The sequence below is a fragment of the Accipiter gentilis genome, chromosome 5 (genome assembly GCF_929443795.1).
Source record: "Accipiter gentilis chromosome 5, bAccGen1.1, whole genome shotgun sequence".
In the NCBI taxonomy this organism is placed as follows: domain Eukaryota; kingdom Metazoa; phylum Chordata; class Aves; order Accipitriformes; family Accipitridae; genus Astur; species Astur gentilis.
The window spans coordinates 26,699,518-26,715,594 of NC_064884.1; the positions used below are offsets into that span (position 1 = coordinate 26,699,518).

General features: G+C 42.1%; 1 protein-coding gene across 1 annotated transcript; it reads right to left on the reverse strand.

Annotated features, from left to right (window-relative positions):
- Positions 1 to 885: 885 nt before the first annotated feature.
- Positions 886 to 15,804, reverse strand: LOC126039000 (p53 apoptosis effector related to PMP-22-like). Its single transcript, XM_049801534.1, has 3 exons — positions 15,494 to 15,804; positions 1,520 to 1,663; positions 886 to 1,256 (listed from the first exon to the last, which is right to left on the reverse strand). Exons 1-3 carry the CDS (start codon positions 15,702 to 15,704, stop codon positions 1,042 to 1,044), a joined length of 570 nt encoding a protein of 189 aa, XP_049657491.1. The 5' UTR covers positions 15,705 to 15,804; the 3' UTR covers positions 886 to 1,041.
- Positions 15,805 to 16,077: the final 273 nt, after the last annotated feature.

The window sequence follows — 16,077 nt, forward strand, 5'->3', positions numbered from 1 at the left end:
TATTTATGCATTTTACAGTTATGTACGACAATATACGCTTCCCACTTTTAAAATACTTACAAACAGCAAACCAATGAAAAAGGGGCCTTTTAACAAATGTTTGATACCTACACTCACACTGCTCCAGCTCAAATTCTGTTGTGTGGAGGAATCATGCCTCTGCTTAAGTCCTTCCTGACCCTTCTATGCTGGATAAAAGAGCTGGACCACTATAACAGAGCTTTTTAATGCCATAGATCTTGATATAGTGGATAAAAGAGGCAGATGCCCATGAAGAAAGCCACAGGAGGAGCCTCTTCAAACCAGGTCTGTAGGTTGCAGGGGTGGTTTGAAATCGCCTCTGCTCATTCTGTGGTGGCCCCAGTAATGGCATGCCAGGATTTTTAAGGGTTTACTGATGGTTCTTGCTTAGTCTTACGAAAATTTAGAAATAAATACTTACATTCCACATGGATGGGTAAAAGTCAAGATGCTAGCTTTGGTAGGGGGCTTCCTCTTGTCCTTTTCTTACCCTGTCCCTATGGCTTAAGTGAATGAATGAAAAATGAAAGCAAACCTATGAAGTGCCGGCTGACTAATTTACTACTTTGGCAGTCAGTGGATAAAGGTATTTGCCTTCTTGAAAAATTTGCAAAATCTTCAGGTTAAAGATGATACCTATGAAATGGGATTTTTGTGAGCTGCTTTCCTTCAGGAAGATGATATTTGTTGTTTTGTTTATTGGCCATTTGAAAAGCTTTTCTGAATTTAATTAGAAATATGAATGCATTTAAGATGCAATGGAATCCACATACACCCCAGTCATGGGAATGAATGAGGAAACACGAGGTTTTTTAATGTTTAGACTTTACCTAACCAACCCACATCAGATACGAAGGTCCAAAACAGAGTAGATAACTTTATTGCAGAATGCCAGTACCATTTCTCTACACGCATTTGAAGAGTTTCCAGCCTTTTCTAGTAACATCTGATGATGATATTCTGGAAAACATAGCTCGTCTGTCAGATATCTCTGGAATATGAACATATTTTTCCTGGTGTTTATGGGGAAGAGTAAAAATATGTGGGCTTCACATTACCCAAGATCTGATCTTCATAGTTAGGAAGGCAGCAGAAGAAGAATCCCAAGCATATTTCCATAATGGCGGTGGTCCAGCCAAAGCCATAGGCCCAGCTGAACATATTAATACCCGTCATTTCAATTTCAGTTGAGAACTTCACTGGATAAATGACCAGGCCCATGACGGAGAACACAGCTGAAGAAACAGGAGAAAACAAAAAATGGTTAAGCTAGCACCCATCATGATGCCTGCCTCCATAATTTAGCTATAGCTAAACCCACCCATGTTTTGGAGGATTTGAAAATGGATCCACTGCCATGACAGACTTTACATTATTTTTCACAGAGAGCTCAAGTGCACACAGGCAAAGACTCGGGTATAGAATCAGTTGAGGGAAATACCAGTTCTAGTACGGATAAACCTGCACAAGCTGAATTTGACTCCATATATTGCCTTACCAGCAACAAAAAGCAAGCCTCCAATCCCACGTATGAAGTTGAATCGAAGTGTGTCAATGGCAAACGCTATGATGGCCAGAGCAAAACAGATGACTAGAAGTATAAAGCCGACCAGGTATGTGGCAGCAGCAGCTCTTCCCCAAGCTGAAATCAGAAGTAAGATACATTAGAAAAGAACAAAACAATCCCTTGCAGTGTTTTTCTTTGGTTTATAATGAAAGGCTAATTTTAAACAAATGTGAAAAGAAGCAAGAAGCAAGCTTTGCCAAGAAGCAAAGCATGGGAGCTTTCTCTCCTCTCATAGGTGAACATTTTAGTTCCACAAGGTATCATTTGCTAAGTGCAGAATGCATAAAAAAGCCAGATTTGACCTCTTGTACAGAATGCAATGGGGCTTGCATGCAAGCTTCCTCTTTAGATTTAACAATTAAGAATTGAGATAAAAATTACTGTAAAGATGTAAGAATGGACACTCTCCTTCAATAACAAATGTCATTACCTCAGCAGATGCCATAAAACCAGCAGCATTTTGCATGGATAAGGAGAATTAGACTGTGCTTGAAACTAATTAAATTCTTCCTTTTAAAAAAAAGTGTTTAGACAAGTACTACCACTCTGGCATGCAAATTTAAAGGTATGGCAATAGTCCATAAATGTCAAAAATCTGTGGCTTCTGCCTTTTCAGCCTTTGCTTAGCTCTGTGTCCTAAATGCAACTAAAGGTTTGGAATCTGTTTTGCAGGGAAATTTGACCTCTGCTTTTGATCCAAATCAGAACCATTTCATTTTTAAAAGCTTGTTCAGGATATTAGTACTTTCATTTTCAAATTATATAACTTTTATGTTACAACATGTTAGAGCAAAGCATATTGTGTTGGCATAACAACTGGAAAAAATATTATTTATTCAATATTCTAAGTCTTGAGGAGCAAGTACTGCTCAAAGAGATCAAAGTGTCTCCTCTTCTGAATGTAAAAAGCCCACTTTGACACTTTTTAAATTGTGTATGTAGATGGAGCAAGTAGTTAAAGTCTGCTGGACATCTACAGATTTCACCCCCTCACCTACACTATGTGTTTGTAAGGTGTCAGATTCTAACCAAATATATACAACAGCGGTGCCAAAAAATTATCACAGCCCAAACAGCCCTGTCGATAATTATAACTCAACTTAATCACAGTGCACACTGTTCAGTAAAAGTTCCCTCTGGAACTGAGTAAGTTAAGATTTTTGATACCCAGTAACTTGCCAATTTGTTTGCTTCGAGCATGCAAGTAATAAAATGCAAAGTGCCCTACCTTCCCCCTGGCCAGTGTCAGGTAGGCATGAAAGCCACCATCCTGTCTCTGGTGAGTGACACCTTGGTGCTCAACCTATCTTCGCCCAGGCCCCACACCACCTCTGCTATTAGACTAGAAAAATGGATCAGGATTTTCCAGCTTTTCTTTTCTGCCCATCAGCCCATCAAAACCAATTTCCCTTTTTGTTTGCGTTTCACAATCCCCCCTGCTTTATGATCCCTGCTCCATTCTAGCTATTGCACTATATTTTCAGCTTTATGTTGTGTCCTTTTTCTTCCTTATGCCAAAAAGTTTCTGTCTGCTTATAGGGCTTTTCATCTGTATTGTTTTTCCTGGAAGCAGACAGCTGCCTGAGAAGACTGACAGGGACAGTAAAGATATGCCTACATGTCATTTTCTAGCCCGGTATTTTAGCCCAAACCCTTCTCTCGGGGAGTTTACAGGAGGCTCAGTGGTAGAGTATGCAATGTGGAGGCACAGGTGGGAGGGCAGCACCTCAGGCAAAGTATCAAAGGAAACAGCCAGGAGGAGGAATTTCTCGTACTGCTGCAGCTCAATTTACCTTGTTGAGGAGGGTCCTGCTCCCAGCCTCTCTGCCACCCCTCTAAAAGAGCAAAAAAGGGGGCACCTGGCCATAAGAGAAGTTACTCAGCAGTGGTGACCTCACTGCTCTTTGATACAAGAGTTATAACTCCTGGCAGAAGGGTGAAATGGCAAGGACATCTAGAGGTGATGTATTTTGTTTGGTGCACGACTGGATGTGGTTAGATGCAAAACTCCTGGGCAAAGGGGTGTCCTTTCCCAGGACAAGACTCAGAGCTCTGCTGCCTGCCCAGGAAGTGCTGAGGCACCATGAGACCTGGGGGTTTCCTCTCACCCGCTGCCACCACCACTGCTGTGGGCAGCAGATGGTCTGCCAAAGCTCAGCCGTGCTTCCCAAGAGCGGCTGATGGCAGAACACCTTCCCCTGGGCTGGGAGCATCACCTGGGATGGGGGTTCAGGGGGTGGTGCCTGGTGGCCTTGCCCATGCCACCATCTCCCTCGTCTGCCAGGCTCGCCCAGGTGTTTTTCCCGAAGTAGCGTTACAAATGCTGTGACTGTATGAAAGCAGATTGGGTGCACACCCAGCCCGCCGGGCATTGGTTGTATGGCAAGAAGAGACATGCTTGTTGCAGGATGCTTATGTCTTTAGGAGACATTGCTTAAACACGTAACAGCTTTTGTGACTCTCACTTCTACAAAAGAGAAAAAAAATTCACTCAACATTGGAAGAAAACCAATATGCAGCTCAAAGTAAAGCAATGGGATTGCATGGAAGAGTCACTACAGGGTTTTTTTGAGGAACGGTACACTGACTTCATCTGTCCCTTACAAAAGTAGCAGTTATCAGTAATCTAAGACCACAGTGGGCAAAGACCTTACCTTTCCAGGGTAAAAGGTAGCAAAAGCTTTGTGTAGGAATAATTGCAACTGTTTCGATATCTGAGAGGTTTATTTTTCTTTGTGCTAGCTGGGAGCACTAGAGTAGCTTAGTGTCTTTACCAATAGAAGTAAGACTTATAATTTCTTAAAAATGTCAGAATTATAAGAATTAAATTGGTCATAAAACACTGACAAGTGAGTCGCTAATCTGGTCCCAAATATTTTCTTATATTCCAATGTTGTGGGGGTTTTTTGCTTTAACATAAAGCAAAAGCATAAATAAATTGTTCTAACTGCAAAGCTTTTTCTTAAAAATGTGAACTCCATGCCAAAGGATCATCACAGGTGCAACACCAGCTCAAAGTACACTTGACTCTAGAGAGAGGGCAGTTGAAAGCTGAAAGGATCTAGTCCACCTGTCATCAAAGCAAAAATAGAAACAGAGGGAGCAGCAGGTTACAGAACATCAAGCTGAGTCTGCAAAAATATTCAGCAATTTGTGAGATTTGTTTTCTCAACCACCAAAAATGGCAGCGACGTTTTGGCTGCTTAAGAGTTAAAGTGTGCTTGTTAGAAAAGAAATGTGTGTTTATGCAAGAGTGTCCTTGAATACCAGCAGGATCCTGTAACACTTTTAGTGCGGGTCCTATTTCTCCCTTCTCCAGCTCCTCTATCAGCTGAAAAAACGCCAATGAACACTATGAAAGAGTTTGTGGGAAGTTACACACCATCCACTATTGACAACTCCTTCTAGCTGGCAATTTTCTGAGTAATTTTGTCTTAAAACAAGACCTTGCTCCCCCAAACAGGCAAAAGGAACCCCCATTTTCATGCCTATCTCAAGCAGAGAAAGGCCAGTGCCTGTACATCGATCAGCAACGATTTGTAAGAGTCCAGACTACCCACAGTGAATGCAGTAATATGTGACTACTGGAAAATGGAAAATAAGTGCCTGCCTTCTAAAACTCCCTGCTATGTGAGAAGACCCCTGAGCTAATCTAGAGACCAGAAAGAGCCCACCCATGTCAGTACAGAGCTCACTGTAGCTTATGAGCAAGATAATTAATTGAGACAGTCCACAATAATAACAGCAGCTTTTTTACTCTGCTATTAAGGCTAACTCCGTTCAGAGGTAGCATGACTACCTCTTGTATTGCACCATCTAAACACGTTCTGAATATCTTATTGCTGACTGCAGCCATTGGGAAACTGATGGACTTCATTAGAGATCTAGGACTAAGAGTGTCTCCAATTTCCTGCCTTTCTGATTTTACTCCCTCATGCGTTTTCCAGTTTGCAAAAGTGTAAACACTCTCTGTGCTCCACACATAAGGAAATAAACTTCCTTGCTCAGCAGTAAGTTAAGCCAAAACTTTGAATCACCAGATCCAGTCTTTCCTTAGCCTGCCGTGATTCGTGTTCCAAACGCTGCCTTCAAAAAAGAGCTGTCATGCCTTGAAAATAACACGTGAAGTCTACTGCCCACATGACAAATACAAATTTCTGTGTTTCTTCTGTATGTGGTTCAAAATATGGGAAAACATTCACAATGATGTTTTCATGTTTTTCTTGATCTGGTACCCCCAAACCGCGTGAACTATTGAGTCCGCCTCTTTGGGTGACATTTTCTGAAAGCAACCCCAGAGAGTCCAGAAGCACTTCTCCTGGTCTAATCAATAAGAACATACTTCTACAAATTCCACCCCCCACCCCACCCCCCCGGCTTGAAGCTAAATACACAACTAGCACTGGTTTATTGCCAGCTCGCAGACACCAACAATTATCTACAGGTTCTTGCTGACTGATCATTTTAACACATCAGCCACTGCAGTGAATTATGCAGCAGTTTTAGGAAGATTAGGTTTACTGCAAAAGAAACAGGGAGGGGGTAAAAGACAATGTAACAGACTAATATTTTCCTCTGTTATCCTTCATACCACCAAGGGAAAGAAACACAAACCCTGCAGTTCTAGCTCCAGTCTTGCAAAGCAATCCTTACAAGAACTGAAATCTGCTGTGGTGATGATTCATCTCTGTGTTGTATGTAATAAGAATGTTTCTAGGCTGAGTTTGCAGAGCTCAACCTGTTTTACGTCTCTGATTAAAGGGAAAGAGCATTATTTTGGAAATAAAGCTGAACTCACTTAGGTTTCTCAACCTGACATTCTTCGTTAGGGTGTGGTGAACTCTGCAGAGCACATGCTTCACTTTGAAGAGGAACTGCTTTGGCCAGGTTTTATCCATTTCATTTTGGTTTGTTCTCCTCAAGAAAGTTTCCATGTGAAAGTAAGCATGTCTGCAGCAGAACATGTGTTCTCCTTAGCTTGAATCTTAAGATGGCCCATCAAACTCATTAAGCTACATCTCAATTTATCAGCCAAAGGGTTACGAGCTGTTGGTGCATATGCAAGTCACTGTCATCCAGGGCTCCGGATTCCCTGTGTTATCTGTGCAACACTGGACAGTGCAAAATCCTGTCTTCTGGAAATCACAACTCCGTAACATGCCAACTACAGGAAATTTTTGTGCTTTTTTTGAGAACAAGTGAACATTGAAATGTCTGCAACTGTTTGCTGATCACATCAGCTGGCATTGAAATACCAGTGTGCTTGTGTTTGTATACAGTCAAGATAAATCAGAAACTACTAAAAGCAACTTCTTATGAATAAACTGTGTATGCAGACTGAAAGCTATTGAATGAAAATAATTTCAAAGGAAGGCTATACAAATGAAGAAAATCACATGTAGGTTATGGATAATTTATGAACAGAATAAAATGAGGAAAAAATATCAAAGGCATGATTGGATGTATATTATTGAGCTTCTGTCTTCATTGTGTCTGGATCATTCTTAAAAACAGCATGTTCTCTGAATATCTTTCCCATGTGGAATCAATACTGGCTGTTTTTCTTTGGGTTTTTTTTGTGTGAGTTTATATCATTTGGAGTGGAATACAAAATTTTTGTCCTTCTGTTTGGCATCCTTTTTGGTAACTCCATTCTTTTTCCCCTAGCATTACTTCTTTAGAATTCATTGGCATTTAATATGGATTTCTCATTTGATAACAGAGTATTATGTCATAACATGCAAGCCATTCTCACGCGAGCAGGAACCAGCCTTTAACTTGCCACTACTTAAGAGACAGCCATGGAAGCAGAGAATGATCTATTTAGGTTCACAGTAAGATAATGTCATTGCAAAAGTTTCTCTGTGATTAGTAGCAGCTCCCATATAAATGAGAAAGGATTAGGACTTTAGGACAATTACCGCATAATAATGATTTCAGTATAATTACACGGCAACATAATAATGACAACAGTAAAGAACAGAACATTAATGCATAGGCCATCTATCAGTAAAACACAGTACATATTAGCAGAAAGTAGTGTCTTGACCATAGCTTAGTGCTAAAGTGATAGCTCAGTTTGGCTTGGTGGACTTTAATTCCTTTAAAGAAAAAGCCTATTCATTCCCCACCACTGACTTCACTCACAAACGTATACAGGCAAAGCCTCCATCCAAGGCTTTATGTACTTCTGCAAACCTCTTCTCTTACTGAGGTAAGCAATTCAACCCAGAAGCTATTCCAACTTGAATTTGAGGGGAGGAGCAGTTACAACTTGAGGGAGTGGTTCAAATTCATCTCATCATAAGCACAGGCATGTACAAGCTTGACTTAGAAGCTGGCTTCTGCAAATCTTGTATTAATGAGGGCTGCTCCCTGATACTTACTTGGCGCTAGGGAGGCAGAAGTGGCAGAGGGCGTAGAGTCATCATCAAAGGGAGCACCAAGGGAGTAAGTTAGCTATTAAAACTAATGTGCGCACAGTGCCTCAAAATTAAAGGTTTCCTCATGAAAGAGTGAGGGAGTACCCCTATCTCACATTATCTTCAGAAGCAGTTGCATACATTGAGAACATCTCAGGATTCAAGCCAGTCTTATACACTTCAATGCTATAACATTTTTTCCTCCTATTTTTTCCTATTTATTTTCAGTTAAATCAGGATTACTTACACTTGCATGCATATATGGGGGATGGGAGGGTCAGATAAGTAAAACAGGTAAGGTATTGATTAATCAGTACATATATATAAGCTCGATTAATCAGAGTAGCAAGATGTACCTGCTCCCTAACTAGCCCTGAGTTAAAGGTGTGTTAAAATATTTAATGTGAATTAAACAGAATCAACTTCCATGATAACACAGGCTATGAACTAGGACCTTTAATCAAAACAGCAGAGTGGAATCTTTCCAAAAAGCTCTTTTTATGTTTTACATTCCCAGGGCCATTTGAGGCTGAAGAACACTGAATTTACATCTCATTTCCATGTGCACCAAGTATTCTCACTCTTGATCTGCAGTTTTCATGCTGCGAGCAATCTTTGTGTTGAAACCTTGCTGAAAGTCGTCTTTTGCATTAGGGAGTTTGTCTCTGATAGAGAACAGCTGCGAATCTGAATCTACTTTTCTGTTAGAAGCAAAATTTTACCATTTGCAAAAGAAAAACCCCAACATATAAGCAGAAATGGTACTTTGTGCTCATAAAATACATCATAAACTCTATTCGTCTCGTGAATGAAATAGCTTTTACAATGCATCCTGAAAGTCTTCATCACTTGCTGCTTATTGCTGATGGGGTTGTTACTGAACTGCACAGAGACTTCCTATGTTTGAGACCTGATTTGGGCACAGTGTGCACAGTCAACATAATAGGTGACATTAGATGTCACCTATTCATTTTTGTCACCTATTCAATTAGATGTCACTATTCAATTGCAGATTAGTACTCCAGCAGGGCTGTGTGTGATCTGAATTGTTATTTAGTACCAGTAGAAGGAAGCTAGAAACCTCTGGGACATAGGCTACCATCATCACTCCACAAACTACATTGAGTTCCTGGGAATATTTGACTAATGAGAGATTTTGTAATGGTACTTGACAAAGAAGAAACATGGCATTACAATACTCACTGACTCAATGTGTTCAAGATTGCTCAGAACGACACAAGCTGTCAGTGAGAAGTGATATGGAAATGTGAGAAAACAGTATTTTGAGAGTTTTGTTTCTTTTTCTGCATAACTCCTTTCCTGCTTAAGTAACCTGACTGTTTAACCCTACAGTGGAATTCAAAATCCATCTTGCATCCCTTATCACTGTTCAGACTATGGGGAGGTTATTATAGCCCTACTGTATCAGATTACCTCAATAAGCTAGAGGAAGAGATGAGGTGAGGAGAAATGAGAGTTTAGCCACAAGTTTCCACACATTTTCAGCAGAGATGCCTCCTGTGTGTGTGAGTGAATGGTATCCTCTCAAGGACTTAAGGTCCTGATGACGCAAAGTGTTGAGGATCTTCACTACTTCCTCAACACCAGCAGTTCACATCTCCTGATGGGGAGATGAGAACCCTCCACACGACTGCTAATTTTCCACCCAGTTTAACTGTAATTATTAAAGGACGGTTGGATAATAAACAGTGGGATGCCATCTGTAACTGCTTTCTGTAGAGTTAATTGCTGAAGAGCATAACTATTATTTAGAAAAGAGTCTGATTAAATGAATTTGCCACTAAACATATAAAAGGACAAACCCTAAAATTACAAGGGAAAGCATGTTAACGATTGCAGATGAGGAATGAAAATTGCCATGGTAATTAAATGCTCTGGGCTTGATTCCCTTCTCTTATACCTCTTTAGTAACAACAGAGTGTCTCCTACAAGCTGGGGAAAAATCAAATTTGTTCTTTCTTTCTTTCTTGCATCAGAGTTCCTTAAATATGCAGTTGTTGTGATTTTTCATTACCATATACATTTAATTGAGCCTGTATTTTCTAGCATTCTAAGTTTTGAATAATGATTGAATATTCTATGTTATTAAGTCACTAATCTTGTAATCTCCTTTCTCACTGGTTAGTCCCAGGTAACGTTACACTTTTAGGAAACTGATGACTTAGGAAATTACGTGCATGTCTATAGACTGTCATTAAAACTACTGGCAATCACCATATATAACTGTATCGTGCAGGAACAGCAACAAGCTTTTGTTTTCAGTTCACCTGGTCTCAAAGGAGTCAAGGTTTGCCCTATAATCCAGGCAATACACAGAGCATAGAGCTGGGCTCCATCCTGGGCTCTCGCATGGGCTTCCTCAGACTGGTCTGAAACCTCCCCAGCCTTTGTTTCCCAGCTGCAAGGACGCTTTTCCAAATCTACTTGAATTTTACCAAATTCTGGAAGCCTTTAGGTGCAGAACCTTGACTTCAGGGAAAGTATGCAATAAAGGCCCTATGACTTGAGCTGGTGCCTGCTTCAAAAGCACAGTTACTTGTCTGCTTCATTTCTATTCCTACGTGCAGACATCCTCAGATGGCAAAGGGCCACCGGGACAGCCTGCTTCTCCTCCCAGGCCCTGCCGAGAGGGGCTGTCACCCAGCCCGTCCCTCTGGAAGTATCCCCATGTCACTCTGCTCAGGGTGCTTGCTTCAGCTTGAGGCAAGCGAGGGCTTCCCCACACCTGGGATTAGGTGCTGGTTGTCAGCTGTGGTGGGAACACGGGGAAAGGCAAAACAGTTTTACGTAGGCAGCGCGGCAGCGAGGTGTCTGGTCTGTCCTGTCCCCCGGGTGTGATGAGTCACTGGTCTGCCGGAGAAGTTAGTTTTCCAGAGCAAGAGCTGTGGAGCCAGCAGTGCAAGGCCAGTGGTAGTTATAGTACCAAGAGAGGTCCTTTGCTGCTTGGAGACTGATCCTGGCCACACCGTGCACCTCACTGTTGTATCATTAGCTGGGGATTTTTAGCAAGTGATTTCCATTTTGTTATTCCTCCAGAATAATAAATGGTGCTTCATCATAGCAAAAGATTCCCCGGACTCAAGAGCCTGATAAAGGCAAAACAGGGAAGAAAATCTACTTATCAATGGGGTTCTTATGAGACAAAAGTAGAATATTTCTTTCCTCATGAGGATATTACCTTTGCAGCATTCTCTTCTTTCACTTATCCTGTAGACATACTCATCTGCTGCCATATTTGGAGTACTTTTTGTTAATTATAATCATACTATACTAACCATCCTATCTTGTAGTATTGCATTAATATTCATGGACCTAAATAAAACTAGAATGAGCTAGAACATAGTTACCCATTATTTGCTTGGAAGACAAGGTGCAGGAAGGTGTCCTTTCCAGATGGCAAAATCATTCATCCTTCCACTAATCTCCACAGCCACTAAACTCTCCACACATCCAAGGAAAAGCTGTAATTGAATGCTATGATGTGAAAATAACTGAAGATCTGGATTCCACTTGTCATGTGAAAATGCCTTTTTCTGATCTTTTTCCCCAAGATCTCTGTTTGCCCATGCAAGTGAGCTGACCATTTCAACCGAAATTTAGAGCTTTAAGCTTACAGTTACTTTGATGGCAGCATCTGCATGTGGAAGAGCTGCAGGGCCAGGTGGAACATAAGATGGGACAAGTGTAGCCACGAGTTTTTCATCCTATTGTGCATCACATTGGGACTAATAAAATAAAATCAGTTATTTTCCCCCAACCAAACCCACACATGTTTAAACACCTTCAAAGCCTGCAGTGGAATAAATTACACACTGAAAAAGTGTCTTAGGTCTGCAAGACACACCTTGTTCAAGAGGGCTTATATAGCCAAAAATCAAGGAAAACAAAGGAGTGCTGTGCCAGCTTTATGAAGGGATTTAACCTCTGCGTTTTCTTTGCAAGCTCAGCCATGTCCCAGAGAGATGCATTCCATATTGTACTCATTATCTATCCATACAGGCTTTTCTCTGTCTTTGTAAAGGTTCAAGCATGTTATGAGCTTGAGACCTTTATTTGTTCCAAGTGCCAGAACATGGCAGAGCTACAGTTTGCATCTCTCAGTCCCTCATCCTAAACTCCATGCATTTCGAGTAAGTGTCCTAAGGCACTAGATATTTTTTCCTAGAAAGTTCTATTTAATTGAGCTAAATATGCTTGAAAAGCAGAAGACTTCTGATAGATTCTAGATGAGTGTCATATGGTTAAAGCAGAAGTTCTGAACTCTTGGAGAAGATAACAAAGTGTATAAACTCTTCATATTCTCACTTTCAACAGAGTTCATAAACTTTGCAAAAGACAAAGGATGTGCAGACGTTTTCACAGAAGATAACTGCACCACTGGAGTTATTCTACTGACTTTCTGGGAAAAAAAAAAAATTAAAAAAAAATTGTACAGGCCTCTTGTCTTTCCTGTGAGGTTTTATTTCTGCCAGTTTAAGCAACTAGAGACTCCAAACTCTGCTGGTGCAACCAATGAAACATTCAACCTTCTTCCCTTCCAATCTGACTGACCTCAGTGATGCTGGGTTTCTGTCTTCTGTCTGTGCATATACATGTTAAGCCAAACAACAGACATTCATGGGGAATTACAAACACTGCATGTGGAGAATTTTATTTGAATTTGCATATTATATTGAACAACTTGCAAGACCATTACAATTATATCTAATCATGATAGGATGAAGATATCTGTAGTGGATTCAGATAGCTACACTGTCCAAGTCACTTTGAGAATATTTGCTGGCAGCTGCTGGGGTACACATGCATACCATGTATGTCAGTGAAACCATCCCCGCAGGAAGACCAGATTTCAGAATCTACCCAGCCTTTGGCAGATTAGGCAGGGAAGCTGAGAGTAAAGCCCAGAGGAAACAAGATGGGAAGTGTGGAAGAGAGGGGGGAAAGAAAGATGTAGAACACTTCTGTCCTTTCTGTTTACATCATGTCTTTTGTCTCTGTGCTCGGGAAGGCGTGTAATTACACTTTGTTTATCCAGCACTGTGTTTAGCTTGGCACACGACAAAGTTAAACTTCCCACAGAACATGATGCTGAATGCTTGTTTTCTATGACCTTTCTGGAGCAGTGTGGATAAATGTAAACCCAGAATTATTAAAACCCTGTGTTTCACACTCATGCAGGTAGAATCAGGCTCAACACAAGACCTGGATGCTCACAAGTGAGATGCTGTCTCATGGCCTGGTCTTTTGGGTGGAATCCAAGACCAACATCAGGCACCTGCACCCTGCATGAGGAAAGGCAGGAGCCCCAGAAGAAAAATCCCAACCCACACACCAACTGAGCAAGGACAGAATGACAGGAAAAATGGAGGACAGGATTGGATCTGAACACATCCCACCTCTGGAGAGAAGGTGCCTGAAGGAAGCGGCTGGAAAGGATCCAGACATGAGTTTGCATCCTTAATGGTCATGTCTACAGCCCTTTTATGGGTCAGGGGTAACCCACCCCTGCAGTGGCTGAGATCTACATTGTAATGGCATAAGCTTGCAGAGGCAGAAGCGTGGCAGCGTAGTCCACTGTCACGTGGCCTATGCACACATTTTTTACATATAGTCTTTAAAACTTCTCCCACTGGCTAAATGACTCCGTTGTCCCAGACATATCTTCCTTTTCCACGTGGAAGTTTTGTCCAGGAGGATTTTGAGGATTTGCTTGGGTTTTCTGGGTATATCGTAAGCTTGAAGAGGTCCCATGCCCATTGAGATCATAATGCAGTCATGCAGCACATGAACAGTGTTTCTAATGCTTTCAGAAGCATCAGCTGACTCTCCAATGTACGCACTGGAGAATATTCTGCATGTGTATATTAAATCCAACATTTCTGTGTCAGAAGTGCTGGACTTATTGTGGGTGTGATTCATGGTAACCCCACACATTGCAGGATAGTCCGCATAGAGGATGACCTCCCTGGTTTATCTGTAGATACTGTCCAGTGGGAAACCATGCATACAACTGCAGAATTTAAGCAAGTTAGAGTGAGGCAGGATAAGGAAGGAAGTGAAATGCCAAACAATTGTGTTGGACCTGGAAGCATGGTGAAACTTCTCTTGTATTATCAAGAGAAGCAAGGTGAAACTTCTCAGTATTTTCTCTCCGGTTAAGGTTGGCATTCATGACACAGATAGGGCCTAACCTGGGGATCTGGAGGAGGGCTCACTATTCATGGAAACTCAGGACTGAGAAGCCCTTTGCTAAGCACCATCGTCTCTTTCCTGGTCTCCAGTGCCAAGTATCAGAGGCCAATTTACTGGCTTGATCTATGCCCAGCCACGCAGCTGATGCAGGAGCTCTGAGAGCAGGACTGGGTGTGATGCTTAATGGAGACGGTCTTATCCTGGAGCCCTATGCTCACAGAGGCCTGCTACAATTACCTTGTTACAGCTTAATTTTGTGCACAGAAGGTAGAGTTTGACCGTATATGATAAACTTTCAGGAACTATTTTGAAAAGCTATAATAAATGACCCATAAGATTGCTTCTGCAAGTGTTTTTACACTTATTTTCAACAAGGGCAGCTGAGATTCTGAGCCTTAGAGAAAATGTTCTTCCTTTTAATTTGAATTAGCTTGAACTTTCCTCCTGGCTCTAGGCTAGCAGCCCATCACTCACTATAAATTGTTTTGGACCATGGCCAAGAGTGGATATATACAGGGGAAAAAAAAAAAAAAGAAACGGAGCACACCTAGAGTGATCCTTCTCTTGGCCTATTCTCCCAGACTCAGTGGTTTACATCTTTTCAAGCTGAAGGTTGCACCTGGGTCAACGTGTTTAATAGCATACTTAACCAAAACTCAGTACAAACAAGAAATCCTTTCATCTTTTAAAGCTTTCTTTCATAATCACAAGGAGAGTCTTTCACAGGACCCACCTACCGGAGCAGTTTCAGGACAGGATTCTGCAACCTTACACTCCCTGGGAATATCTTCCTACCATTTTACATTTTTACCTCCCCATTTCTTGCTGGCACTCAGGACTGGCTTACCACACCAATGCCAGGCTTACCCAGGCAACTTGCTGTTTGGACATTCAATCAGCAGTAGCTGTTAAGTTTTGGAAAGCAGTGGTTAGCGATAAGAGGTTACCTGCTTCTGCTAAGAGAGGAACAAAACCTTAAATACTGTAATATTTTCTGCAGTAGTACATTACCATATGTGGGGTTTTGTACTATGCAACCCACCATCTAAAGCAACCGGGTTTCTTTCTGCCCAGGGCTGAGGGTATTTTTCTTCTTCATCCTGTTAGTCAAAAGCCTTGATGTGTCTAAGTGACAGTCCCTACTGCCCATAACTTCATATATAAATTCCAGATACTAGGCGATCCGGTTAGGAGAGCTGAGGGAAGATAAGCTTGGAGATGTGACCCCCTGCTTCGGAGACTGCTCCCCGCCACCCTCGCAGGCGCTTACCGTAACCCATGAGGGACTCGCAGGTCCATTCCCCACCCCGCTCAGGCCTCCTGCAGCTCTCCCATAACGACGCTTGGTGCACGTAGGGCAAGGTCTGCGACTCCAGCCAGCCCCTGCCCGCCAGCGCAATGATACCAAAGATGACGCCTATGCCCAGGAGCAGGGGTAGGATCCATCTGCACCGCGTGTAGTCGAGGCCGTACTTCACCATCTTCCAGGGCAGGGGGAGGCTGGTGGGACAACGATGGCCGTCACCGCCACCGACTCAGCGACGACGTGAAGCAATGGGTGCTTCTGCAAAGCGAGCACCGGTACCTACAAGTGCGTGTGCAGATGCTTGAGAAAAGCTTTTTAATCAGGAGAGGGCACAGCAGGGAGGGAGGAAGGGAGCTCCACCTAGATTCAGATGAGTAAGAGCTGCTCCCGAGAAATAACCAGTTGAGCTGGGGAGAAGCAGTAAGGCTGGGTTTATCTGTGGAATCCTCTCTGCCCTGCTGACTAGGTAACAAATCTGGTGCTGTTTACCCTCGGCATTTAACACTTTCCTTCCTGCCACTCCCCACCAGCAGGAGCATCTCACAGCT